This window comes from Colletotrichum truncatum (genome assembly GCF_014235925.2).
Source record: "Colletotrichum truncatum strain CMES1059 chromosome Unknown Contig_0001, whole genome shotgun sequence".
Taxonomy (NCBI): Eukaryota; Fungi; Ascomycota; class Sordariomycetes; order Glomerellales; family Glomerellaceae; genus Colletotrichum; species Colletotrichum truncatum.
The window spans coordinates 9,250,505-9,276,693 of record NW_027222398.1 but is presented as its reverse complement, the minus strand read 5'-3'; the positions used below and the strand labels follow the sequence as shown (position 1 = coordinate 9,276,693).

The 26,189-nt window shown below is 47.9% G+C and overlaps 9 protein-coding genes across 9 annotated transcripts; 6 read left to right on the top strand and 3 right to left on the bottom strand.

Moving 5' to 3' along the window:
- Positions 1-671: 671 nt before the first annotated feature.
- CTRU02_202571 (uncharacterized protein) lies at positions 672-2,044 on the bottom strand (the record flags this gene model as incomplete). The annotated part of the gene is made up of 7 exons (XM_070204056.1): positions 672-1,095; positions 1,152-1,289; positions 1,341-1,390; positions 1,514-1,639; positions 1,790-1,812; positions 1,872-1,959; positions 2,015-2,044. 7 exons carry the CDS (start codon positions 2,042-2,044, stop codon positions 672-674), a joined length of 879 nt encoding a protein of 292 aa, XP_070062638.1.
- A 3,575-nt stretch (positions 2,045-5,619) lies between these two features.
- CTRU02_202570 (aspartic-type endopeptidase OPSB 3) lies at positions 5,620-7,101 on the top strand (the record flags this gene model as incomplete). The annotated part of the gene is made up of 5 exons (XM_036719983.1): positions 5,620-5,875; positions 5,925-6,326; positions 6,383-6,473; positions 6,529-6,884; positions 6,953-7,101. 5 exons carry the CDS (start codon positions 5,620-5,622, stop codon positions 7,099-7,101), a joined length of 1,254 nt encoding a protein of 417 aa, XP_036588685.1.
- A 3,084-nt stretch (positions 7,102-10,185) lies between these two features.
- CTRU02_202569 (uncharacterized protein) lies at positions 10,186-10,455 on the top strand (the record flags this gene model as incomplete). Its single annotated transcript, XM_036719982.1, has 1 exon — positions 10,186-10,455. The coding sequence occupies one exon, from the start codon at positions 10,186-10,188 to the stop codon at positions 10,453-10,455; it is 270 nt and encodes an 89-aa protein (XP_036588684.1).
- A 249-nt stretch (positions 10,456-10,704) lies between these two features.
- CTRU02_202568 (isoaspartyl peptidase/L-asparaginase) lies at positions 10,705-11,106 on the top strand (the record flags this gene model as incomplete). The annotated part of the gene is made up of 1 exon (XM_036719981.1): positions 10,705-11,106. One exon carries the CDS (start codon positions 10,705-10,707, stop codon positions 11,104-11,106), a length of 402 nt encoding a protein of 133 aa, XP_036588683.1.
- Positions 11,107-11,983: 877 nt separating this feature from the next.
- Positions 11,984-12,361, top strand: CTRU02_202567 (uncharacterized protein; the record flags this gene model as incomplete). Its single annotated transcript, XM_036719980.1, has 2 exons — positions 11,984-12,054; positions 12,109-12,361. 2 exons carry the CDS (start codon positions 11,984-11,986, stop codon positions 12,359-12,361), a joined length of 324 nt encoding a protein of 107 aa, XP_036588682.1.
- A 748-nt stretch (positions 12,362-13,109) lies between these two features.
- On the bottom strand, positions 13,110-14,333 carry CTRU02_202566 (calcineurin-like phosphoesterase; the record flags this gene model as incomplete). The annotated part of the gene is made up of 2 exons (XM_036719979.1): positions 13,110-14,155; positions 14,231-14,333. The coding sequence occupies 2 exons, from the start codon at positions 14,331-14,333 to the stop codon at positions 13,110-13,112; spliced, it is 1,149 nt and encodes a 382-aa protein (XP_036588681.1).
- A 1,151-nt stretch (positions 14,334-15,484) lies between these two features.
- CTRU02_202565 (g-protein beta wd-40 repeats containing) lies at positions 15,485-20,702 on the top strand (the record flags this gene model as incomplete). The annotated part of the gene is made up of 5 exons (XM_070204055.1): positions 15,485-15,587; positions 15,651-16,682; positions 16,766-16,844; positions 16,894-18,463; positions 18,513-20,702. 5 exons carry the CDS (start codon positions 15,485-15,487, stop codon positions 20,700-20,702), a joined length of 4,974 nt encoding a protein of 1,657 aa, XP_070062637.1.
- Positions 20,703-21,926: 1,224 nt separating this feature from the next.
- CTRU02_202564 (nad dependent epimerase) lies at positions 21,927-22,844 on the bottom strand (the record flags this gene model as incomplete). Its single annotated transcript, XM_036719977.1, has 1 exon — positions 21,927-22,844. One exon carries the CDS (start codon positions 22,842-22,844, stop codon positions 21,927-21,929), a length of 918 nt encoding a protein of 305 aa, XP_036588679.1.
- Positions 22,845-24,600: 1,756 nt separating this feature from the next.
- Positions 24,601-26,031, top strand: CTRU02_202563 (putative epoxide hydrolase; the record flags this gene model as incomplete). Its single annotated transcript, XM_036719976.2, has 4 exons — positions 24,601-24,724; positions 24,777-25,372; positions 25,455-25,791; positions 25,853-26,031. The coding sequence occupies 4 exons, from the start codon at positions 24,601-24,603 to the stop codon at positions 26,029-26,031; spliced, it is 1,236 nt and encodes a 411-aa protein (XP_036588678.2).
- Between the last annotated feature and the right edge of the window lie 158 nt (positions 26,032-26,189).

The following is a 26,189-nucleotide window of genomic DNA, read 5'->3' as shown; positions in this document are numbered from 1 at the left end:
GTTTGCTATTTAAATTATCAAATATAGTACATATTGCGGACTACCTGACTGATCATGACTGGCGCTCAACTAATCAAGATACGCAAAATTTTATGTGACTATCTCGGGCCGTGTTATCTCTTGGTACCTTATTACATAGTTCTGAACTTAGCTACTTAGGCTACAGTAGTTCATTCGTAACGATTACGGATTTACGGCCTTCAATTCACGCCCTACTGGCTCAAGGTTCGGATTTAATGTCACCTGAATGAGCCTCCCGAACGGGGCTATTTGCAAGCAGTCAATGCTTACACCGAACACCTATCTCTATTTCAACTTGGACAAGAGGAAGTATAGAAATCAGAACCCCAAAGTAACAACTGTCATGTGAGATTTGAAACACTGCTGGTGTCTATTTCTTGAGCCCGCTAAATGATGCATGAATGATTGCTAGCATAAACAAGTAACTGTCATCTCATCATTAAGAAAAGTCTTCTTGATGCGTTCCTCGAGTCCATATGGTTGCGGTTTGTGGTACAGCAGCTGCTCTATTAGCCCTTTCTTACACTGTCCTGTTTGCCCTCTGAAAGCTCCGTCATGGCTTTTTCGCGTAGATTACATGACTAATACGGGTGTGAGTACGACGGATCTCTCAACTGGATATATTCATCAGTGTAATGGAAGGAGGGGACTCACATGTTCCAATACCCGTGCATATTTGTATCCCTGACTTCCTTCTTCACCTCCTCACAAAGTGCCGTAACATCGGCCGGATCCCAGCCCTTAACCCTTGTCAACAGAGCCATGGAAAGAGCCTCGAGGCCCATTTCGAGGTTGTGGCAGTGCCACCGACCGATCTCCTGCAGTTTCGGGTGTCGTGGCCAGCTGTTGAACGGCCACTTGAAAACACGATGGGTTATCTCTGTAAAGCCTGCCCGTTCCAAGTGCGGGATGCTTTTTGGCACGTAATCGAGGGGTCGACCCATTTCCGCAGCGGCTTCAACGACGACTCTGTGCCACCGCCAGATGGCGGAGTCTGCTGAAATGGTTCCGTCGGGACAGCACATTGGCAGTTCGAGGTCTTGGATTTCGAAGTAACCTCCCGGATTAAGATTGCTATATCCTGTTTTAGTAGCCATAGCTCAACAGAAAGAGGGTGTAGGGTTTCGTACTCGTAAACTGCCTGGATAATGGACGGGAAATCAGACCAGCTGCCTGCCATGGCCCGGCAAAATATGAAATCAAAAGGATGGCTCCAACGCCAGTCTTTCTCAAGGTCATCGATCTCGAAGCTGCAGTTTGATGGTAAGCTGATCAAAGGAGGTTAGTTTTGGCATCTTCCGTTCCTGCACCAAACTCACTATTGCGGTTGAATTGCGCTCAAGTCCACCCCGATAACCTGGATATGCATTAGATTAGTGTGAATCCCCCGGACTGACGTGCATGCTTACCTCAGAACCAGGGTATGCATCAGCTAGTGAGTTGTGTTAGTTTTGCCAAGCTTGTAAACCGCAGTTTATTAGGTTGTTCTCGCAGATGACTTACCAAAGTCAATAGCCCAGACTCCAGTCCCAGTTCCCATGTCCAAAACCCTTTTTGCCAGATGTTTGGCTGGATTGCACGCCAACTCCCCATCTAATGTAATCAGCCATATGTGATGTTGAAGTTCTGTAATTTGTAAGCATTAGAACCAGTGATTGGGCTTAGATGATGATACGCACCTAAACGTCGAATCTCTAGCTGCAAGAATATGCTTGTTAGACCGGGTACAGCTAGCAGAAAAAAAGGGACTTTTGAGATAGAAGCATACATCATCGTTTGGGTATGCGTATTCTGGTCGTCGTCAACTACACGAACACACGATTGAAGGTAAGTGAAAGGAAGATACTCACTGCCTTCACTCATTGAATGGTACCTGCGACCATTTTCGAATTGGTAATTGAATATGCTGGACCTCAAAGAGATCAACGAAGGTTGCGGCTAATTGTTCGAAATGAGTGCTTGTGATCAATTATGGGTATTGACCAAACATTACCTCTCCAAATGCGGAGTCCGCATCAGACATGGACTCGTCATAGTCTGGATTCTGTGTACGAAGTCATGATGCTATTCGCAAGCTGATGCCCCAGCTAGGCGGGACGGATCCAGTCAGTGAACATACCGATGTCCTCCGCTCAACAGCCATCTCGTCCATCAAGACTCTGACGACAGCGACTCGCGTGCGCTACCCATAGAGTGGCCGTTCCCACACTGTTGCGTTTCCTGCTATACTTGTCGGGGAGGGTAATCCGTTCAATCGGTGCGGGGGGGGAGAGGAAATCGGTAGAAGATTACGGTGTAGGCAGGGACACGGGTAGGCGGTACATTTGAAGGAGGGGCCGTCCTAGCGCGCGCCGCAGTCCTGCATTTACAAGGGTTTTTTGTTTTGTTGTTGGTTGGAAATAGCCTGCTGGCGGTTGCAGCGTTGCCTTCAACCAACCAGCGCTCCGGCTAAAGTTTGGCCACTCTGTTGGTCACATCGGCTGGCTACTGACGATGACGAAAATGCCACTTCTTGCATGAACAGGAACAAAAGAGTGGAATTTTCCTCCCACTGCAGCGCTTACTGGGGTTTGAGTGTTCTGTTGGTGGGTGTTGGAGAAGAGCAGGGGAGACAAAGGATCCAAAAAATCGAGACAAGTTGGTCCTCGCCATTATAGGTGGCAATGCCTAGTCATTTTCTCACAGACGGGCACCTAAGGTGTTCTGAATTGTCTGGCCGGTTGGCCCAATGGCAAGGCGTCTGACTACGATACACCGTGGAATCAGGAGATTGTGGGTTCGACCCCCATGCTGGTCAAAATCTTTTGCTTTTTCCTCCTTCAAAACTAGGGCACAAACAGGGGCCACTTTTTGCGGTCCGCGTACCCGAGGTGGGCACTGCGGGTTGAAAACAAGGTCTTAAGCGCTCTTGTTGGTGTGCAGTGGTCTTGAAGGTTTTGGTTTGGTAAATTTTTGCCCAGCGATTTAAGGTGATGGCCTAAGTACTTAACCAGATATAGCAAGGCTAGCTAGCTAGAACGGTGAACTGTAACTTTGATTCCCTAAGACATGAGCTCTCACTGTGCGAATAGCAGCAACTTGGAACGCATAGCGGTCAATAAATGGGAGCCCCCAAGGCATAAACCACGGGACTTATTTGCTTCTCTCGCCATGCGGTCAGCGTAAAATTTCCCAATCAATTGAGGAGCTGAAATTGAGAGCAAGCAACGAAAGACGAACATTCAAATTCTGCTTATTGGCTAGTCACGATAATGGTTGGAGAGCGCTTCGGCTGGTTGAGGGGAGGAATGCATGCTGCGGAAGGTAGTAGCCCACAGAATATGACATGAGTAGGTTACCAGCCTCCTTGAATGAAGTCAATTGCAGTATTTTTCATTGTCTTAGCAATTTGCATATATGATTATCTGTGACAGGCCAGCTGTATAGCATCATCTTTTCAGAGTTAGTAAAGCTGCCAACGTTGTTCTGCTTTTGTTGTTCAAGGCATTTTGGCTTCCATTTAAGTTAGTTATGTTTGCAGCTAATTGCAGCAGAGACTACCTTAGCAAAAAAACAAAGGACAAAAAGAGCCATGTCATGTATTATGATCGGGTTGCGGAATATGAAGTCAACCGAAGACGGCGAATCGGGCAGCACGTTGCTCCCGAGGTTTTATAGATGTACATTATCTCCACACCCACAATAGGTGTAACAAACTAGGCAAATAGTAATTAGGCTACGTCAAAGCTATAATTTAGATGTACGGATAAGGAATATTACACCGTCCCTTGTCGTTCCTCTGAGAAGGAAGAGGCAAACGCAGTGCTTTTAAGGACCTAGGAAGCGGTGTTTCCATGGCTTTGTACGCGCCTCAATGCCCCTCAATCGGGGTCTGAAGCTCGCTTTAGCAATGAGGTTATACTCGTCTGAATATCCTTCCACTCAGAGTCTGACATCTGACACCTGCTTTTACCGCAGTGCTAGGGTCTTCATTCTTGGGGTTCCCTAGGATCCAGAAGTGTAGTTCATGCAAGTAAGGATGCCTTTGTCACCAATACGTTTTGCACCATTCGGATAACATCCAAAGCTTTAAAGTCTACACTAACTATCGTTAATCCAGCACCACGGCCATTCGACTCCGCGACCGAAGGTTTCAGAAAACAGTCCACCTTCTGCTGTTGTTAGCCGCCCTGAAAAATGTTTCAATGTCGGCATATAGAGTAGCATCACCCACACACATTTGGATCTGTTTGACTTTTCTTATGATTTTCGAAAATCAGCATGACTTACTAGATTCGCTCCTGCATCCATGTTTAATCGATGCACATTGTGTAGATCCATAGTTGAATTTTCCTAACATGTCGCCCGTAGTCTGGTTAGGGTTATGAATATGTTCGAGGTCGTCTTAAAGTCGTGTCCGTTGCACTTAATTATCTCGTTACTGACTTCTGAATCTTTCCAAGCGAACATCGACGCTTTGTAGCCATAAGGATCAGTTACTAAAACGATGTGTCAAGCTCAACAAGGATTAGGTCTGACTAATAGCCCAGAAATACACCTGGGTAGTGTCCAGTGGTCAAGGCTGGTAATGACTAGCATTCATAACACGGGATAGGCTGCAAGTTTAGGGATAAAGACTAGAATCCAAAAGGCGCTCCCTGGAAATTGCAATAAACGTTCGATAGCTACCAGGGGAAAGCAAATTAGGAGGATTCATTTCCGACGATGAGTACAGAAAGGACTAATAAACAAAAGCATACTTAGGCTACGGACTAGCTCTAGCAAGAAAGTAGCCTTTCTACTATGAATACCTGAATCACCTAAGCTAAGGGTGGTTAGAGAAGGGTCAGCCTACGTAGACTTTCTACACAGGGGTTACGAAATCAGTCTCTTTTTGATTGTGTAGTACATTTCGTAAGTCAGGTGTTTCTTAAAAACTCGTCTCTCTATTACGACTTCTATGCCCTACTTAACTGAGTTCTCGGAAGATTGCATTTGCTTTTCTCGGAAATTACACACGGGTAAAAATTGCCGAATAGCTACCTTGCTCATTGAGGTTTTTCGTATAACATCCGGCTGTACGGAACCAAGCAAAGTTAAATCTCAAGCTTTCCATCAGTTAACGAAGCAGCAAAAACCTTAATTGATTAACCCTGGCCTAGGATAACCTTGTGGTTACCGGAGTAGGCTTAATTAAGGCTATAGCTTCCGCAATAGGTTATTACTCCACTCTAATACACTAGGTAAGATATTGCCTCCAGGATTGTAATTTGACATTACTTAGCGGTAGTCTTTATAATTCCTTCGCAATCTAGATCGCCCGAAGCCTAGCAAGCCTAGGTGCTAAGCTCCTGTACGAAATGAAGCTTTACCCACTTAACTCGTATACCAGGGATCTGCATAGTTGCTATCTAGGCGAATGCGCGACACAAATCTCAGAGTATGATTGACTAAGAGGCAAAAACGGAAGTAGAATCTCCGTTAAAGGCTGTGTTGTCATGATAAGACTCAGAAGGACGCCCTCATAATGTCTTAAATTTGCTAGAGCTGAGCAGCCTACACGTTTGTCTTACTTTAGCACAGCATCTACCTGTTTCGCTTAGTCTTCTCATTCTAAACATGTCTCGACTATGCTGGGCTTTCGCCCTAATGCCTCTCGTTCAAGCCGCCCAAGCAGTTCCTGGTGTCGTTCATCTGCCAGTTGAAGCAGTGCATGACCCCAAGGCAATGAAGCGATCTGTTGCAGGCGTCAAGTCTCAATCTCTTCGACACGATCAGAGTGATATTCAGTATCAGTCTTACGCCGTCGCGATCTCGGCTGGCAACCCACCCCAGAAAATGAACCTGGGTTTGGAATCTTTTAATTCGAAAACTTGTAGGAACAACCCGCAGGACATTATCGGAGCTTTTGCTAAATTAGACAGGGCTTATATCTGACGGAGTCTATGCACTCTGTGACAGCTGTGATAATGGATTCTTTACAATTAACAAATCTGTTACAATATCGCCTCTCCAGGGACACGAATCTGTTGGATATGGAGACCCAACCACTATACCCCCAAGCAATGCAACCTTTGAACTGGACATGTACACAGACAGATTTGACATTGCTGGTGTTACTATCCCTAAGCAGACCTTTGGCGTTATGACGCCGCGTCCCAACGGAACTTATAATGGTGCCGGACTCCTCGGTATCGGACCCGACCTTGAGCTTGGATATGAGGCAAGCAAGCCATACAACACGGTTCTAGACAGCCTTGCCGCACAAGGCTCTATTGCCAGCCGCACCTACAGCCTTGACTTGCGTAGCTACGACTCTCACAAAGGTACGGAAACTCCCGAGGCGAAGCAGGAGAGGCATTGATACTGACTAAAACACAAGGCGCCCTGATTTTTGGTGGCGCTGATACAGGCCGATTTGAAGGCGAGCTTGTCAAGAGACCGTTGGTTAAGGACGAGCTCGGCACATTTGGGTAAGCATTTGTCCATTCGATAGTACAGGTCATACGTTTAACCATGAAGCTCTAGTCCCTCTATCGTTCTCTCGCACTACAGCCAAGTCGCCCCCAATGGGACGAAATATGAATACGACGTCCCTGAGGGAGACTCTGTTTTCCTCCTCGACACCGGCAATCAGTACTTCCGTTTCCGTCATTCCTTTGCTGACCCTCTCTTCCGAGACCTGGGTGCCGTTAATGACGGTAATGACGCGTATTTTGTGAACTGTAGTAAGCGTGATATGCCGGGAACCTGGGACTTTGAGTTTGGCAACGTCACCATCAAGGTGCCGTATAAACACTTCATTACCGAGCTTAGTGACGACGATGGTAAGACATGTTTCGTCGGCGTCTTGACTACATGGAAGGGGCAGCTGGTTCTTGGGCGTAAGTAATTACACATAGACGTGGTTGTCCACGGTGGTCGGCGGACACACAACTGACAGGTCAATTAGAACCCTTTTTGCAGGCAGCTTACGCCAGCTTCGACTTTGATAATAAGGAGGTCGGCCTTGCCCAGTCAGCACACTGCGCCGGCAAAACTGTGGCATTTGGGTCGGGCCCTGAGGCTATTCCTGCCCTCTCGGGATGCAAACGCCAATAGATACTTGGGGGTTGATCAACAAGTAAGTCAGTATTCAGACCTGTCATACTTAACTAACAAGGTGTCACGCGCAGGCCAGGGCACTCAAATTTGATACAGAGCAAGAGATTTAGTAACGACAATCCCTTAAGCATTACACCCTGCTCTGCAGTATATCGCTACGCCGGCCAATACCCTAACTGGTTATATCGTACCAATCATCCCGTGGGAATTCTGCAGATGTTTCACTCCATTGACTTCGGACAATTTACAATACATTCGGAATAATGGAGAGCAACCACTACTCGGGCCGTCCACCAGCAAATTAGCGGCCCCACAACTACTTCAGCCTGGGATTCCGATCGCATCAACATTGCCCATAAGCATATGAAAACTGAGTAGCCACTAAATTAATACCTTTCGTTTTTCACATACCAATAATCTCCGCTGCCACGCGGGCACCGCACTTAGATAATGTATTTACCCTTCCTTCTCACTTGATTACTCTACGCGATAGCCACTTCAGGTGACAAGACTTAGTGGTATAGTGTCACATTATGTAAGGCTTGTAGGAGAGCACCATTTTATTACTATAGAAATAGACTATTTCAACGAGATGCGATTGAGTAGGAGGGTGATGACGATGTCCTGCTGAGGTGGGTATTAGTATTTAAGTCTGATCCCAGGTCCAAGAACGGTGTAAAAGATGCTCAGAATCAGAAACTTAGGAAGTAGTCCTACTCAGTGGACGGATGTAGGCCGCCTCATAGTTGGCAAAACAGTTTTAAGTAGACATCATGAAGGCAAGATTGAAATACGATGCGAAAAGAAATAAGATCTTGTACTTACAAACTCCGTTTGTGCCATCAATCTTGACCTGGCCTATTAGTGTTTCCCCTTGTGTTTGTGCAAGGTACTCTCAAATCTTGACGTTCGTGGGGTTGAGAGCCATGGCGACAGTCAACGTGCTTAGATATCTGCGTAAAACCAGCATCAAATGTAGCCGACACCTCGTACCTACCCTCCTGTTGGAGTGGGAAGATAAAAATAAAAGAGAGAAGAGGTTATGGATGGCAGATATACAAACCTGAGTTTTTTTTATATGTGTAGATGTGTGGACCGAATGACATCATTTGACAAACGATATCTCCATTCCCGATGGAGATGGATGAAACAGCGAAAGAAACTGTTGGGAGAAATAGTGGAGAGTCTCCTAAGGACCTGACTAGTAAAAGAGTGCTGGAAGGGCTCGGGCCAAGGAACTTAATACTGAAGCAGGGTTTGGCAAGTTTAGTTTGCACTACAGCGCAAATCTTCCCATATCTTCAAGATTACTACGTGGTGTCTCCCTGTGCAGCCTTAGTACTTATTGGTCACTGTTCTTCCTGCAAGCACAAAGCTACAACAGGTAGAGGTCGGAACCGTGATGAGAACAGATATGTAAACAAATACAGTACAAACGTACACAAGGCAATAAAAGATAGGTGAATAAGCGTAGGTGTAAGGCAATTGGGTCTCTTCTTGATTGATGATCCTAATTGTGAAGTTATCACGGGTGTCTCTTATACGGGTCCAACTATCACGTGAGATATCACGTGCCTCGGTGACTGTCTCATGGAACTGTGACAGTATCAGTTACTTTTCTTATTGCTTAACTAAGTAGTTTATCTTACAACGTATATAATGCTAACCATTAGTTTATATTTATTAAGTAATAGAGTTAGGTGATAATATTAGGTCTCTCTTCTAAGGTCTAAGTCCTATCCCGCTGACTGCGAGTTGGCTACAAATACATAGCCCGTGGGGCTGTAGCCATTCAGGGACAGACAGTGTAAACTTCCTTCCAATCCCATATCGATTTGCCACAGAGTTTAGAGAAGTAGAGACCGATTTGTGGCTCATAATGTACCTGTAGCCAACTCGCAGTCGATCCGATAGACCTTAGTCGTCAGAGTAATTCTACGCACCGTGTTACGGGCTATGCCCGGTTATGCGGCATGAGCTTTGCCCAAGCATTGATATCACCGTACTTAAGTACAGAAGAACCACAAGCACGCAGCTTGTTGTTACGTACCTTTTGCGAAATAGCATAGGTGGGCCGTTTGGCTCAATGGTCATTTATGTCTGCTGTCATATTTGCCCCACAGGGGTCCGAACCATTACACACCGAGAGCGTTCGTTGGTGTATTTAGCATGCGTGAACTCTAGAGAGAATAGAGGTCCTATGAATTTTAGTAGATGATTGGATAAGCTCATTAGAACAGGAATACTAATTGGCGCTAGCCATTCCTTGGCGGAATTGGGGTTAGTCTGCAAGCAATGGACTAGGGCATCTCGAATGATCCTCACAAACAAGACAACCAATAAATATAGAAGAGGCTGGTGGTTCTAAGTAAGGCAAAGGCGTACCATTAAGGTCGTAACATGGAGCAGATTATAGGCGTAGACTATCCTAGAACAGTAAGATGTTAAAACAAAGTCTACAAGTCTTCGTGTTCAAAGCGGAATGTTTCCGTTGCATAAGGACTGTGTCGTTTTCTTCATTGAGAGGAATTTGGGGCTCGGGGGTCGCGGTCCCGAAACAAGTTATGGTATGGGGGGCTAGGCTCTATTGAGTGGGTATTATTTATTTAAACCCATTCCTTGTTGAGTTAGGCTTGATAGCTCATCCTATTAAAAGAGGTCACAATTCATATCAAAGCTCATTGCGTCGCTGTTGGAACAAGGGTACGGAGTAAACACTGATTTTACCTCGCTCAATGCGTATTGTATCCACTTATTCAGTATGTAGGTGCACCGTCCATAAGTATTGAGCTATGGGTAGATGTGATCGAATTACCCCCAGAAGCTTGGACTGGAATATCTCGACTCCGGACATCCTCTACTTCGTTTCTCGCAATCCTGTTGTCAGGAGCATTATTGAGAGCTTCCTGAAGAAACACGCTCCGTCACGATAAAACCACCGAATTCTTTTACATTATCATCCTTATCATGTCAGCTTCCTTCAACTCAAGCTGTCCGACGTCGAGTGTGCCTGAAAACTTATCGATACCTAAGGGCATTACTTATGCTGTCATACCAGGGCAAAACACATCTGACTCATGGATGGTTAACTGCTGCCAACCCAATCCAGTTCAGCTTGTAAATGGCTGCTGGGAGTGGTGTGAGATTCCTACAGCAATGACAAACGGATCTTCACATTCAGCTATTTCGGCAACTTTTGAAAACTGTCTGCAAGCTAGCGGACGCAACCTGACGGTGTCGAGAGGTCTTCTCGTCCACGTATCGGCAGCCACGACAACAAATAGCCCTGTTTCGGTTGTGGGAATAATGGTGGCAGCACTGGTAGCTTTGGTGGCTTTGACCCCTCTTTAACAGATGGGGTAGGATACGAGTTAAAGAAGCTTAAATCCTTGGCTTTACATTTTGCAGATTAGAATACAACATTATGTTGGCGCTAGTGATGGATTTCATGGTTGCATGGAAGGGGGTTGGGGGAGAAAGAAAAGATGGAGCAATGTGCTCACCACGAACCAGCACAGGTGGAACCGTTTTTATCCATTAGACCCGCGTGACAAACAGTTTTTTCTTGGGGGGTGTTTTCGCTTGAGACCCGGAACACACATGATGCTCTCCACCCAAAAGCAACTCACCGCCTCATTCTGGGAATGCATTACCCACGTGATAAAAAATAAGTACTTCCCTATCCCCACCGCGCTGGAAACGGCAACGCACGCAGAGACGCTGCTGGAGAACAAGCTCCTGTTCAATAGCGGCCACGGTGCGGTGTTCACGCGCGACGGGATCAACGAGCTGGAGGCGTCGGTGATGGTCTTGCGGGGCTTCAAGAAGCGGGGCGTCGGCGTGGCGGGCGTTCGGCACGTCAGGGACCCCGTTCTCCTAGCCAAAGCCCTGCTGGAGCACGGCGAGAAGGACCTCGGCGGAGGCTCAGTCAGCGGTCGGCCCTCGCTCTCATCCGTCGTTGTCGCCTGCCGGTCTTGTTCGGCTTCTTATTGTAGCCCGTGACACGGTTTATGCAATTAGTCTCCGTCTGACAACCCTGTCAAAAGGACTGACGGCACGTCTGGTATGACTCGTTCAACTTGAATACAAGCTGCTAGGGGGCTCGCGTCGGCGTAGAGGTGGTCAGAGAATCGCCAAAGAACCTCAAGGCCAAAGATTTGTTCTTCAATAGTTGAATGCTTATATGATGGTTGTCCTAAGTGAGAGCCTGAAAATTAACTAGGTAAAATTTTGATTTTTTAAGCAGTAAAGAAACACAGATTTAGCACCAAACAAAATAGAGTATATTCCTTAATTGAGGAAGAGATAAAACAAACTTCACTTGTGTTTAGTAGTACCCCTGAAGATAGGTTACATCTCAAGGAGGGTATTTTGTCTTTCCGGTGTTTTTCTTCTTTTTCAAAGTTCAAAGTTTATTTGTCCTAAATGCAATGCGTTTGTTCGTTTTTTGAGTGTAAAAACTGCTTAGGCTGACCTTATAATGTTGTCTGATAAACGTGGAGTTGAATGATTTGCTTGAGCTAATGATTCTTTCTACAATTGTTGAAGTAATGCATAGGCAATCAAACTTGCAGTCCTGCGACTACAATTCCAACGGCCTATTGTTCAAGTCATGGCAATGGGCGATCAGAGTCACATTCGTTCAGTTGGCATGGCGTATTCCAAGTACCTTGTGACACATGAATCAGCTGTAACCAGTGAATGTAACTTTAATATATGGAGTTAGGCAGTTTGGCCGGCAGGTTTATGGATTGACTGCCGTGCAAGTCGGGGCAACGACTGATGCGCACTGCCAACGTATATAAAGACTCTAGTATACACGGATCATTGACTTGAAAGATATATCAAACAGCTCAAATCAAAACTCAACAATTCAAATATGAAGTTTCTCTCTTCTGTTATAGTTCTCCTGGTATCAGCCAGCAGCGCTTATGGCGTTCCTCAAGCGCGGTGAGTTCAAGAAGGGAAAGTCTCCCTAAATTCTTTGACTAACCCCTGAGAAAGGTCTGTGAATGAAGCTGCCGTAGCCGAAGCTCGCGGTTTCGACGCCTCCGGAGCAGGTCTACCTGTAGATGCCCGGTCGATTGAGAATACTCCCTATAAGCGGAACCTCGGCCTCGTGAAGCGTCCGAATGGACCTGCTCCACCGTCCACAGGCGATCCTCGTGGTCCGCCTAAGCGGGATCTTGGACTTGTGAAGCGTCCCAACGGGCCTGCCCCACCGTCCAAGGGCGATCCCCACGGTCCGCCGAAATGATTCAACACTGAGGCCGCTCGGGGACATTATAAAGTCTAGGTGCCTTCAGCATTCAGCAAGTTCATCAAAGACGATATTGAAAGGAGATTAAATAAAAAGGGAAAAGAAAAAAAAGAAAGCCGCTTGGTGATATTAGAAGACGTGGATGAGTCAAGTTCTGCTTCAATATGGCAGGCATGCTGGAAAGAAGCAAAGATGCTGACAAGAATCGTCGAGTACAAATGCGTGAACAGGCTCTCAGTTGCGTGGATGAACCAAACGCATGCGCATAACATCTGCTGGAGACAATGAGATCTAGCTGGCTTCTGTCTCAGGCCATGACTTTGGATATTTAAAACTGTTTCTAGCGCGTTGTTGCTTGCTGCGATTCCCTATACGTTCACTAAGTCTAGTTTACGACACACTCGTTTCGTCCTCGACTATACAACGTTTCAGTGACCAATGCTTATGTTTAGATACCACTCTTGTGACAGCAGAATACTTTTGGAGAAGATTTACTCTATGAGAATATCATATTCAAAGGCGGCTAGCAACGCATCACAAGCAAACAAGGAACCACTAGCAGGATTACTTAACGTTTGAGATTCTCCTCACTTGCGCTTGGTGACAGAACACACAACGTTGAACCATGCCGCGATTACCGAATGCATGAATGCCATGAAGACAGTATGCTTATTAGTCATTATCAGAGTTCATTACTTATTACTGCTCCGATGCACCACCTGGAGAACTTTGCGTCTTGTCAATGTCAAGTTCTGTCGTCCGGGCTAACTGGGTACCGATCCTCGCCATAAGTGGAGTTCAACACCACAGATCCGATCACATTACCAGATTCCAGACGAATCGACGTGTCGATTTCGCCTCTGGCCAACTTATCACGCGTGATGGACAACTGCCTGGAGCCGCGGATCCAATTCCCGTACCCTCCATAGCCCGAGCGTTGACCAAAGCACAGATTGACACCGGTCCCCTCCACGCTAAGTCCGTCGACGGCGCCTTTCCACTTGTAACACCAGCTGTTTCCATGATCGTGCCCGCTGAAGACTGCAATCATGCCTGAGGTCCCCGAAATCGCCTCCATGAAGGCTTTGTCTTGGCCGCCATAGGTACAGGTGCTCTTTTGGCTTCCATCAGAGCACCATCCCTCCGCCTGACGCGACAGGGGAGAGTCATGGTTGATTCCGGGCTCCTTTGATGGGTCGATTCCCTTCGCTTGCACGGCGCGTGAGGCGTCTGGAGGGATATGAACGAAGGCGAGGGATGGTATGTTCTTCTTATGCTTATCGACCAAGCCAGAGTTTGTCGACTTGAACCATGAGACGACGCTCTCGTCTACCCAGTTCGGCTGACCAGCTTGATTGCCTGCAGAGTCTTTTGTCAGGTATCTCATGCCGCCTCTGCTGTCGAAGAACCAGAGCAATAGTTCCGGAGCACAGCTGTCGTTCGTACAATCGGACGGATAGACGGGTAGGTAGTAATTGGTGATTCCGACATCACCACCAACCATTTTCTGAGTGCGAGCGTTTGGCCACTGCTTTTCACGCGCAAGAATATCGCTGCCGGTCAGGTTGAATTGGTAGTCGTGGTTACCGTACGTACTGGCCCAGGGGAGGTTGCGGTCGACCATTGGACGGACAAGCTGATCGAGAACGAACGAAGCGTTCTCCAAGAAGGCGTTTTCACCGGTAATAAGGTCGCCATTCAGAACCACAAGGTCCGGTTTGGCCCCGTCCAGAATGTCGCTGATGACCTTTACAGTCTTTTTGTCTTGGCCTGGGCCAAAAGACCACGCATCTGGCAATTCGTCATTAGCGGACTCCATCGTCTAGCCGAGTCTTGTGGAAATGACGATGCATTGCTTCAACTCACCTTCACCAAAATGGAGGTCTTCAAAAATGGCAATCTTAAACTCCCCATTTCCGTTCAAATGGAGTGGACCAGATGCTTTGTCATTTTGCCGGCTCACTAACATCGGCGTCTGATGGGAAAGCCCTACCCAAACGGCGCATAACACCAAAAATTGGATCATTTCGGGAAGCTTCAGCACAAGCTAGCAGTTATTGAATGCTTTTATGAGTGATTTGGCTCGATGCAGTTGCTATGATATTCCCCCAAGAGACCTCCGGATATATATGCCATCATCATCTGATGTTGTCAGTTGCTCGCACCTACACAGTTGTGAGCATTGTTTCACAACTGCAGCTCATGAAAGGGATAAGGATAAACGTGCATATGGATTCAAAGTCCAATTATGGACGTTCGTTGAATCCATGGAGCCTGCAACTTGACAAACATAGCTCTTGGACCATGATTGATCTGTTGATGGAAACCGACATCCTATTCAGGTAATAAAGATTGACATTTACTTTATGCTGACGCAGGGAGCTGTCACTGTCAAATCTGGCGTGGGTTGGCTTGTCTAAATGCCGCACGTCCATCTAGCGTTGTCCGAACTTCAGTCCGAGGCTTGGACGATACTTGGCCTCGTCAAGTCCGGCCGGGCACAAAGATTTTGCGCCCGGATCAAAGCGCTTCTTGGAGTCTGTATGTTTTCTGCGTACAGAATTTGGAGGGAGGGTGGGCTAGCACTCTTTTGGCGGCTTACTAGGAATATTTTGGATGGAAAACAGATTCAAGGGGTTCTTTTAGGAAACGAATTCAGAGAATTTGAATAGAATGCATTGCTATCACGCGGAAGCCGCAAAGGATGTGTCCGTTTCTTGCTCTGCAGTGCCCTCCTTACAGAACGCTAGGTTCATTTGCAATGTCTATTCCCTTTCAATGGCCACCTAAATAAACCCTGCTGTCATTGAGATTTCGACGAAGCCTTTAATACATGTCTAGATGTTGTTTGGCATCAACGTTTTAATTTTCAACGATGGGGACTACTTGCAGCTAGTTTAAAGCACTTCATACGCTCTCATAGATCTCGGATTGGCTGCAGCATGGGCTGCAATCATCCAGTAATAACAGTGATCACTGTGGCACAGCAGGCTACTCGGCGCGAAGGCCGCCTCGTTGCCTTACCTACTTGAAATGCTGATATCACGTGCAATATCTGCGGCTGAGAATGTCAACTCCATCCCAACAAGATACTACACGGTGCATTTATGCTTCAACAGTATGGCCGATATGAGTAGCAACGCCAAACCCAACGATGACACCAGAGCGAGCCGGGGGGTCAGCATGGGAGATGGGCTCAAGCGCAATCGCAGCACGAACCTTCGTAAGACTACATACCTTCGCGCTGCAAGAATAAGACCGCATATTAAGTTAAGTGAACTGATAGGTGTCGATGATCCGGTTCGACCACCCAAGCAAGCCCGCACAATCGATACGTCTGAGCAAGGACCTGTCATAAACTCGGGCGAATACACAGTGGGCTGGGTGTGCGCCCTCCCGCTTGAGATGGCCGCTGCGAAGGGGATGCTCGACCAGATTCACCCGGATATACCCCAAGACCAGGCCGACCATAACAACTATATCCTAGGCCAAATCCAGGGCCACAATATCGTTATAGCCTGTCTGCCTGCAGGCATTTATGGAACGACAACAGCAGCCACCGTTGCTAAGGACCTGTTACGGACCTTCAAGTCTATTCGATTCGGTCTGCTCGTCGGCATTGGAGGTGGTGCGCCTTCACGAACAAACGACATACGGCTAGGCGACGTCGTGGTAAGCCAGCCTACTGGAACCAGTGGTGGCGTTATCCAGTATGATCGGGGAAAGACAGTACAGCATGGGGAGTTCCAACGCACAGGGTCCCTTAATAGTCCACCCCAGGTTTTACTAACAGCCTTGGCCCGCTTACAAACCGAGCATATGACCAACGGCAGCAAAATACCCCAATACTTGTCTGAGCTTGTGCAGAAAAGTCCAGAGAGAGTTAAACGAAGGTTTAGCTATCAAGGCTCCTTGAATGATCATCTTTTCCAAGCAAAGTATAACCATGTTAGCCAGGACTCTTCTTGCGACCAGTGCGACCCTGCACACACAATTCAACGGGATGCTAGAGACGACACAGAGCCATTTATTCATTACGGAACTATTGCATCAGGCAACCAGGTCATTAAGCACGGAGAGACGCGCGATCGCTTAGCCAGAGGACTCGGGGCGCTCTGCTTTGAGATGGAGGCTGCAGGGCTGCAGGACTTTCCTTGTCTCGTTATTCGTGGCATCTGTGACTATTCAGACTCTCACAAGAACAAAGTTTGGCAAGAATACGCAGCTGCAACGGCAGCAGCATTTGCGAAGGAGCTTTTATCAATCATACGGCCAGAGAAGGTTCTAGAGGAGAAGCCTATTCAACAACTAGTCTCTCGTAAGTTTCTTTCATCACTTATCTTGACAAAAATATAATTAACTAGAAGAAGAAAAAAGGGCTAATGCTTGGCCTTCTTTTAGTTACACAAGAACATCTACAAGTCTCCACCGATCACTACAATATTTCGTCTCGGCAGCTCTCTGAACACAAGCGCACAAAGTATGTCTCGATCCTCTCTCATAGACCTAGGCATACTAAGAGCATGTAGCGAAATACTCGAAAGTCGCTGTCTAGACCTTCCCATCGTCTACGAAGCGCGTTACGACAGTCTCGACGTCCAAGACAGCCCGAAATGTGCGGGTGGAACCCGGATCCGCTTCCAAGAAACGATTTACCGCTGGGCAGATGATGATTCTGGCGAACCCTTCTTCTGGCTCGTAGGCCCAGCAGGAACTGGTAAATCTACCATTGCGCGTACCATTGCAGACTCCTTGGCCAAGAAGAAACGACTTGCTGCTGGGTACTTTTTCAAGAGAGGAGAAAAGGGCCGAAATGACACTAGTCGATTGATTCCCACCCTCGCCATCCAGCTGGCTGATACGGTTCCCTACTTCAAAGGCCATCTTCGGAGCTGTCTTGACGGCCTTGACAGGGACGCGATCGAAAAAAAGGGTCTCGGCGTGCAGTTTGACAAACTTATTTTGAGTCCTCTGGTAGAACTGGCTTCTACCAATACGAGCCAAGAGCCGTGGGTGATCATCATTGATGCGTTGGATGAATGTGAGCGTCCTGAGCATCTTCCATTGGTCATTACATTGCTAGGCAGGCTCCGGCATGTGGACACAATACGCTTCCGTGTTCTATTCACGAGCAGGCCCACCCCCAAAGTTAGCAAGGCGCTTGAGTCCTTTGTTACACAAAAGACTGCTTGCAAACTGCAGCTTCACCGCGTGTTTTTTGAAGATAGCATGTCTGACATCCAGACTTTTTTAAAGATCCGGTTTGCGGAGATCAAAGCAAAGCGCGGCGTGCAGCAAGACCCGTGGCCTACCTTTGAAGATCTGGATCGCGTGGTTCAATTAGCCACAACCCCCGAACCCCTGTTTATTTATGCTGCAACTCTTTGTCGGTTCGTCTATGATGAGAAGCGCCCACGAAACCCCAAGAGTCAGCTAAAGCTATGGCTTAAGCAGTGCAACTTAGGCAGATCTCAGCTATGTCAAATTTACGATCCTATTCTCAGTCAGGTACTACTTGGTAATGAGGAAGCAGAATCCGGCCAGCAACTACAGTTCCTGGCGGCCCTTGTTCTTCTTGCCACGCCACTGCCCGCCACCTGTCTCGCTAATCTCCTTGGTATCGATATAGACGACGTGAATTGGTGGCTTCCAGAGTTGCATGCAGTGCTGGACATCCCTCCTGAACCTCATCAACCTGTACGACTGCTTCATAAGTCGTTCAGCGACTTTATCCTTAGTCTGGAGGATGCAGGAAAGAACAAGTATCGTATTGATGCTACAGAAACACACAATTTGCTAGCGGCGCAGTGCATTCAGCGCATGGAAACAGGACTCAGACGGGATATCTGCAACATCCAAAAGCCGGACGCGCTCAAAGATAGGATTGACAAGCAAGTACTAGACCTTTGTATTCCCGCTGATCTCCGGTATGCATGCCTCTACTGGGTCTATCATTTGCAAAATAGTGGACAGCATCTGGGAGATGAAATGTGTGAGTTCCTCTACACGCACTTTCTTCATTGGTTAGAAGTTTTGGCGCTTCTGGGTAAGGTCTCGGATGGAGCCGGCGCGCTTCGGCAGCTTCTCAATTTGTGTCAGGTAAGTTGAACGTGTTCTCGTGGCATACTTAAGCTTACCTTGATACTAGGGTTCTGATGCACATGCAGAATTGATTGATTTCATCAAAGATGCCAGCAAGATTGTGGCAAGTTTTGGATCTATTATTGAACAGGCGCCTCTCCAGATCTATCAAGCGTTGATGTTGTTCTCTCCGCTTGAAAGCAGAGTGCGGAATAGGTTCTCCGAACAATGTCTACCTGGTCTTCCTCGTGTTTACGACGTGAAACCTAATTGGGATGCGCACCGGCTGACACTTGAGGGCCATGAAGGCGCGGTCAACGCGGTGGCATTCTCTTCAGACGGCCAGTTGGTCGCGTCGGCGTCGTCTGACAAGACAGTGCGCCTCTGGGACGCAGCTACGGGCGCGCACCAGCAGACATTCGAGGGACACGAGGACGTAGTTAACTCAGTAGTCTTCTTACCAGATGGCCAGGTAGTGGCGTCAGGGTCGAAGTACGGGAAAGTACAGCTCTGGGATATAGCCACAGGCACACACAAACAGACCCTTGGTGACCACAAGAGCCGAGTCTCTGCAAGAACCTTCTCGCCAGATAGCCATGTAGTAGCATTGGTATTATACGTTTGGATAGAGCTCTGGGATGTAGCTACAGGCACACACTATCGGACCATTTATGCCCATGAGGGCCTAATCTATGCAATAGCCTTCTCACCAGACAGCCAGGTAGTAGCGGCAGCGTTAAGTAACGGGACTATACAGCTTTGGGATGTAGCTACCGGCAAGCACTATCAGACCCTTAAGGGCGAAGAGAGCCTAATCCATGCAATCGCCTTCTCACCAGATAACCAGGTAGTAGCAGCGGCTTTAAGTAATGCGACGGTATGGCTCTGGGATGTTGCTACGGGCGTGCAACAGCAGAAATTCGAGGGCTATGAGGGTTCAGACTACGCAGTAGCCTTCTCCCCAGACGGTCAGGTACTGTCGTTAGCGTCAGGCAATGGAAGAATACAGCTCTGGGACGTGGCTACAGGCACGCGCTATCAGCCCCTTGAGGGCCACAAGGGCCTGATCCGTGCAATAGCCTTCTCTCCGGACAGCCAGACAGTAGCGTCAGCGTCAGACGACGGGACGGTCTGGCTCTGGAACGTGGCCTCAGGCGCACGCCAGCAGGAATTCAAGGGCTACAAGGACGACATTTGCTCAGTAGTCTGCTCACCAGACAACCAGACAGTAGCGTCAGCATCAAACGACGGGACGCTAAGGCTTTTCCACACAGCCACAGGCGCACACCAGCAGACGCTTGAAAGTCACAGTGGCTTGATAAATTTAGTAGCCTTCTCGCCGGATAGCCAGGTAATTGCAGCAACTTTGAGTAATAGCATAATACAGCTTTGGGACGTAGCTACAGGGGTACAGCAACAGACACTTGAAGGCCACGAGGGCCATGAGTGCCTGGTTACTGCTATAGTCTTCTCGCCAGACAGCCAGATATTAGCGGCAGCATTTTTCGACGGGACGGTACAGTTCTGGGACGTAGCCACAGGCGCACATCAGGAGACCTTTGAGGGCCACAAGCAGTGTGTTGAAGCGGTAGGCTTCTCACCGGACGGCCAGGTAGTAGCGTCAGCATCAAGTGACCGGACAGTGCGGCTCTGGGATGTAGCTACAGGTAAACATCTGCAGACGCTCGAGGGCCATGAAGAGACAGTCATCACTGTAGTCTTCTCGCTAAATAGCAAGATAGTAGCATCAGCATCATTAGACTTTACAGTACGGCTATGGGATGTAGCTACTGGAGCACATCAGCAGACGCTTAAGGGCCACAAGGGCCGGGTTAATGCCATAGCCTTCTCCCCTGACGACCAGCTAGTAGTGTCGGCGTCGGACGACGGGACGGTACGGCTCTGGGACGCGGCCACGGGCGCCCACCGGCACACGCTTGACAGGTGTTTCACTGAGAATCTCATTTTCGACCCGTGTTCCAACACGCGACTTTTCACTGATTTCGGGTCGGTAGACCTAGTCGCAAGTTCTCGGGTAGGCGAACCGTGTTCCTCTGGAGTGTGGAGATTGTCTCCCACCACCTGTGGACTTGGCCTTAGCCCTGACCACACTTGGATCATGGAAGGCAAGGAGAAGATTGTCTGGCTCCCCATTGAGTACAGACCAGTAGCATTAGCTACAAAAGGCTCAGCTATGTTCATCGGTTGTGTATCAGGGCGTGTTATCCGTATCATGACTACAAGGGCGGGCGCCTAAGAATATAGCTACCGATCGTTCAAAGTGCATCGTTTCTTTGCGCGGCCTGACGTAGGAAGAGTCTGAGAGGACGGGTCTTTGCATTTAGGGTGTCAAGACTTACAGCGATACTACTATTGCTTTTGCTAATTGTTCTATCTTTGACTTCTAACCATGAGGCTTACGCTTATCAATGCCACATTGTCACAGAAGACTTGCCTAATATCTTGCCCCGCCGTACTTATGCCCAGCTAAACTTAATGAAGAACCGTCCCGGGATAGCTATAACATAGGAAGGCTTGTAGTTACCGTACCGGTGTAGACCCACTAAGGAGGCTCAGCCTTTAGGAGGTCGCATATACTAGTAATTGATAGTGACCTACTATCGTAGGGGGCCAGGTAGCATACAAGAGCAACGGTGAGATTATGGAGACCAAATCTATCAGAAATAGTAGTATTAATGCTGCGAGAGAGCCAGAATCTCGCCATGGCCTCAGTACTCCCGCTAAAAAACCGATTCATTCCCGTTGTCATATCCATTCATAGTTTGTAGAGGTGTACTTACTTAGTTTACTAAAAGCTCTGTTTATATGGGGTTGTATTTTGAAAGGTGGTGCCAATAGCGAAAATGGCAAAATTCATAAAGAAAAAATGTGTAATTTCTCGGACCCGAGCTATGTTGACCTTGATTGTTGATGTGTTAACACTTTCCTAGTCCAAGTACATCGACAAATTATTCCTGCTTAAAATACTTGGGGAGTTACTATAAGGTTCAACCCTAGCAACCTAGTGGATTCAGGTATGCAGATACTTGAGCTCCAAGCCTACCGGTTCAAGGCAAATCTGAGGTACCGTACAGCAACATACCTTACAAGCCCAAGTCGCTAATGTCGGCTGAACCCTAGCGTATACGAGCAGGATCCTTATCCTGGTTCAACCTTCGCCTGTCAAGTTTGTAATAGTAACCGTTAAATTCTTGACCAAGCATTGAACGGGTTTCTATGCTTGTGGAGAGAATTTGATGGCGCGCAAGTCTAAGCAGCTAAACGCTCTCAAACAGTAAAAACATAGTATCCCGCTCAGCTATAGCGAAATTGATACAAAAAATAGTTTCATACGTCGTCTCTATAGCCCTATGTACAGCATGTGAATGGATATCCTCGTTAAAAAGTCAAATGACCTCTTCCTCCTTAAATACTTTTAATACAGTATGCCCAGAAGTAAAAGTACACAGTCAAGCAGGAACTACGGTAAACCTAGTCTTTCCTTGAGGTGCTGTTCTAAAGAGGTAGATTTACGGACATGGTCGAAATCAAGAACGTCATTCATTTGCCAACGACCCCAGTCTGCTATTAACGCAGACGTCTGAGGTAAATACTCAAAGTACCTCGCCCTCCCCTTTCCCCTTCGTAAACTGGCCACTTCATCTGCGAGATCTATCAGGCTACCTTGGCGCCTGACATCGACGTATGTCCCGGTGGTTTCCTCGTATACCACGGCCAATTCCTCGATTGTATGCTCTCCTGAGCGCATTCTGAAGAAGCCCCCTTTACCCTCTCGCACCCCTTTTCCGTTGATAAGTATTTCGATAGTCCACACCGCTGCGTCATCCTGCGTTGTCCAGGAGTGCAACTGCTTGTTACCATTACCCCAGTAGCACATGGTGGGCGTTTCCCCTGTGGTGTCGAAGCCACCAGGCCCGTAGGGGGTGAAAAGTATATCGGCGAAATAGCCCGTAAAGATGTATACCGGCCTTATAGGACTTGTAATGGCAGCCTGTCGCTCGAAAGCGATGTGTGCGTCATAATGCTCATACTCGCCAAAGTTGATGTTTGTCCAGTCGTTGTTCCAGGAGGAGGCAATAAAAGTTTTGACACTAGCGCGCTCGGCGGCGCGTAAGAGCAAAAGCTGCGCATCCAGGTCGAGCAGCGGCGCCGGGGTATAAGCACAAATAACTGCGTCAACTCCGGTGACGGCCTGGTCTAAAGCGGCTATGTCGTAGTAATTTTGCGTTGTGATGAAGGATTCCAAACTGTTGAGTAATCCGGCATCAAGCTTCGCGGGGTCGCGCCCTAAACCCCGTACTGAAAGACCGCGTTCTATGGCGACGGCAGCCAGGCGACGGCCTAAGCTGCCGGTAATACCTGTGATGAGAACGAGCATCGCAGGGCTACGGAGGGGCAGAGATGTATCACAAGTAAAACTTGCGTGGGAGATATTCTGGCAAAACTACGGTGTCCCGCAGTTATAATAGTATATCTGCTTCCTCTGAATGAAATTCTAGACTGGTAACCAAAATGGGCAATGTATGCGCCGCAGAAATACTTTCCGTCGGAGGTCGGCGAGTGATCGGCGTCCGTTTTTTTTCTGCCGATTACATGTACAACGACGACGGCGACTTGGACGGCGACTTGGACGGCGAAGACATGGAATTTTTGGAACTCTGTTGACAACTTAAATGGATGACAGGTTCAGATTCACACTCGCTTCCGTGGCGGATGAAGGCTGCTAAATCTTTCTTCCATACTAAGCTATTGTTGGCATTTCTTGGCAATCATTTCCTAACAGCGTGCCTGCCGCGGAATGCGCGGTATATGCCACGGAGGAAATCCGAGGGACTCGTAAGTTCAAGGCGGTCGATGCCCTCCCCCATTTGCGACAACTACTGGGCACAGTTTTGGGTCTCCTGATACGTTAGGCCACCTGTCTTTGCATCTCAATTTCCGCGCTATGGATGGAGCCTTCCGCCCGGCACTCCCCGGAGATTGTCACCTCGGTTTCGCTTTCTGGAACTGAATCCCGACTGCCAGGCCCTGCGGGTGACACGCGGCATTGCTTATGGGGGGAAAAATATGCTTGATCCTAGCTCTGACTTGATCGCACGTCCAAAAAAAGCACAATGCTAATTAATCACCTTGGCTACTTTATCTGTAATGAGTCCCTCGATTAGTATTTAGACGGGCTGCTCTACGCGTATAAAAACTGTGATTTGTAAAATGTCAACCCTCTACCACCCTTGTTGCTTCATTTTACCCACCCTGAGAGAACGAACAGCCAATGTTAGGTGCTATTGCTGAAGTACACTGCCTGCCAGTACCTGACACTAAAAACGCACGGATAGATCTGAGGCCATGCCTCCTTTAGTCGTCTAGTAGGTTGGGCTGGAAGTAGTTTGGTTCCTGACTTGCGGTACACACACCCAAGATCACTAATCTGGGGGGGCCAACGTTAGCCGTAGGTATGTATGTATGTATTTATGGACTTTGTTATTTGGATTCGTAGGGGCCATATAGGGAAATTTCGCCCGACAACCCTTATGGTTTCTACTGCCCAATTAGGGCACCAGACGCGCCGCTAGTCTAGGAACTCGGGGCATCCTCAGCTCAGTGTGAAGCACTCAGTCGGGCCTAAAAGCACAGACATACTGGAGACCAGTACTACCCGGTACGGCGGTACAAACTACCGTAGTAGTGTAGTAAGGGAAAGTATGGAGAAATTAGCGTCATGTCATACGGAAGTACGGATACAGCCCGCGGAGATCCCCGATGCATTACAGAGTTTAGGAACAGAGGAATCGGCGAATCGATAATAACTTACCTTGTCAACTTTATTCTGTTGTGTTTTAATATCTCCCACCTTGTATTATCACGAACTTCAACATCTCTCAACAGTTTGGATGGTTAGTAATCATGTACAAGAAGTGATTACCACTGCTTCTTCTCGTTGACAAGTCGAAGCGTGCAATATGTCATTATGAGAGTGATGCCTCGGTTATGGTTACATCATCATCATTGAGACATGTGTTCATCCAATGTCTCTGACAGAGCACTGTTTAGGATATAAATCCACCTCTGTTGGTTGACAAACGGGGAAAAGTAGTCTTCATCAACATATATGAGCATACTCAAGTACGCTAACCATGTCGGACATTCAAGATTTCAAGGTCGATATCCCACGGGAGGAGGTTGACCGCCTACACCGCAAACTGAAAGACACAAGATTGCCCGGCCGCCCTATTGTCCCTGATGCTGGTGCAAACTATGGTGAGCGCATTGACGTTGAAGGAATCGACCAATAGCTCATTCCACTCTCCAGGTCCGGAATATGATTGGGCTGAAAATCTTTACAATACCTGGACCGATTCATTCGACTGGTTCGAGGTCCAGAAGGAGATGAACCAAGTGCCCCATCATCTGACCACCATCAAAGATCTCACTATTCATTTCGTCCATGCTCGATCGGAGAATCCCAATGCAATCCCTCTGCTTACTATCCATGGCTGGCCTGGCTCGTTCTGGGAGTTCAGCCAGGTATGGGAACCCCTCACGCGCCCCAGCAACGCAAGCGATCCGGCATTTCATGTTGTGACTCCCAGCTTGCCTGGGTTCTGCTGGTCGTCGTGGCCGCCCCGTGCCGGATGGAAGCTTCAGAATAACGCACGGATTTTTGATAAGCTGATGAAAAAGCTGGGATACCATGAATATATGGTTCAGTGTGGCGACTGGGGCGCACTTGTCGGTCGCGAACTAGGCTCCAAGTACGGTGACTCCTGCAAGCTCGTACATCTCAACTTTGCCCCGAGCCCCATGCCAGATGGCGTCGAGTATACCGAACGTGAGAAGAAGGTGGCCGAGAGAAGCCAAGATTGGCTTCAGAATCACATGGGCTATGCCGTGTGTATGCGAACCCGCGTATGTGCCTCTTATGCATGGCTACCTTATGCATAGCTTCAAGTTTCCCAGTAACTTTTCCTGGTCGCTAACTCAAGAGCAGCCACATACCATTGGAATCGCACTGCACGACAACCCCATGGGTATCTTGATGTGGGTTGGTGAGAAATTCAACGAGGCAGCCAATCCCGAGAACCAGTCCAAGCCCTTTTGGACAAAGGCGATTCTTACGACGGCTTCACTTTACTACTTTACTGGCTGCATCCTACCATCAATGCTACCATACTACGAGGGCCCGACCCATGACATGTTTCCCGAACTCGCCGCGATGGAAGAACATCATATCAAGGTCCCGTTTGGTTACACCTCCTTCCTTTGGGACACCGAGCCAGCGTCGAAGCGGGGTGTGGAGAGAACCGGCAATCTTGTTTTTTACCGCGGTACGCTCCCTCAATCACCCTTCTACTATATCGCAATGCCAGCTTACTAATATTTTGAAAGAACGCGATGATGCCGGCCACTTTGCTGCTCTCGAACACCCTACTGGGCTCGTGCAAGATGTGCGGGACCTAGCTACAGAAGCCTGGCAGAGGAAGCAAGAGACGCCATCGCGTGGTGGAGGCATCAAGCCATCTTTCAAACCAGTCGATTCGAGAATTCGGCCTGAATACCGTTCGTAAGGGTTTGATAAGGAGACTATGTGTTCGGCTAGTTGTGGTGTTTCTAACGTCCCACAATTTCAAGGCATGCAACTGAATAATCCTACAGAGATACTCCTTGTGTTGAGAGGGAAAGAGCAATAAGCCAATCCTTCTCTCCAAATAATCTCTCAATAGCA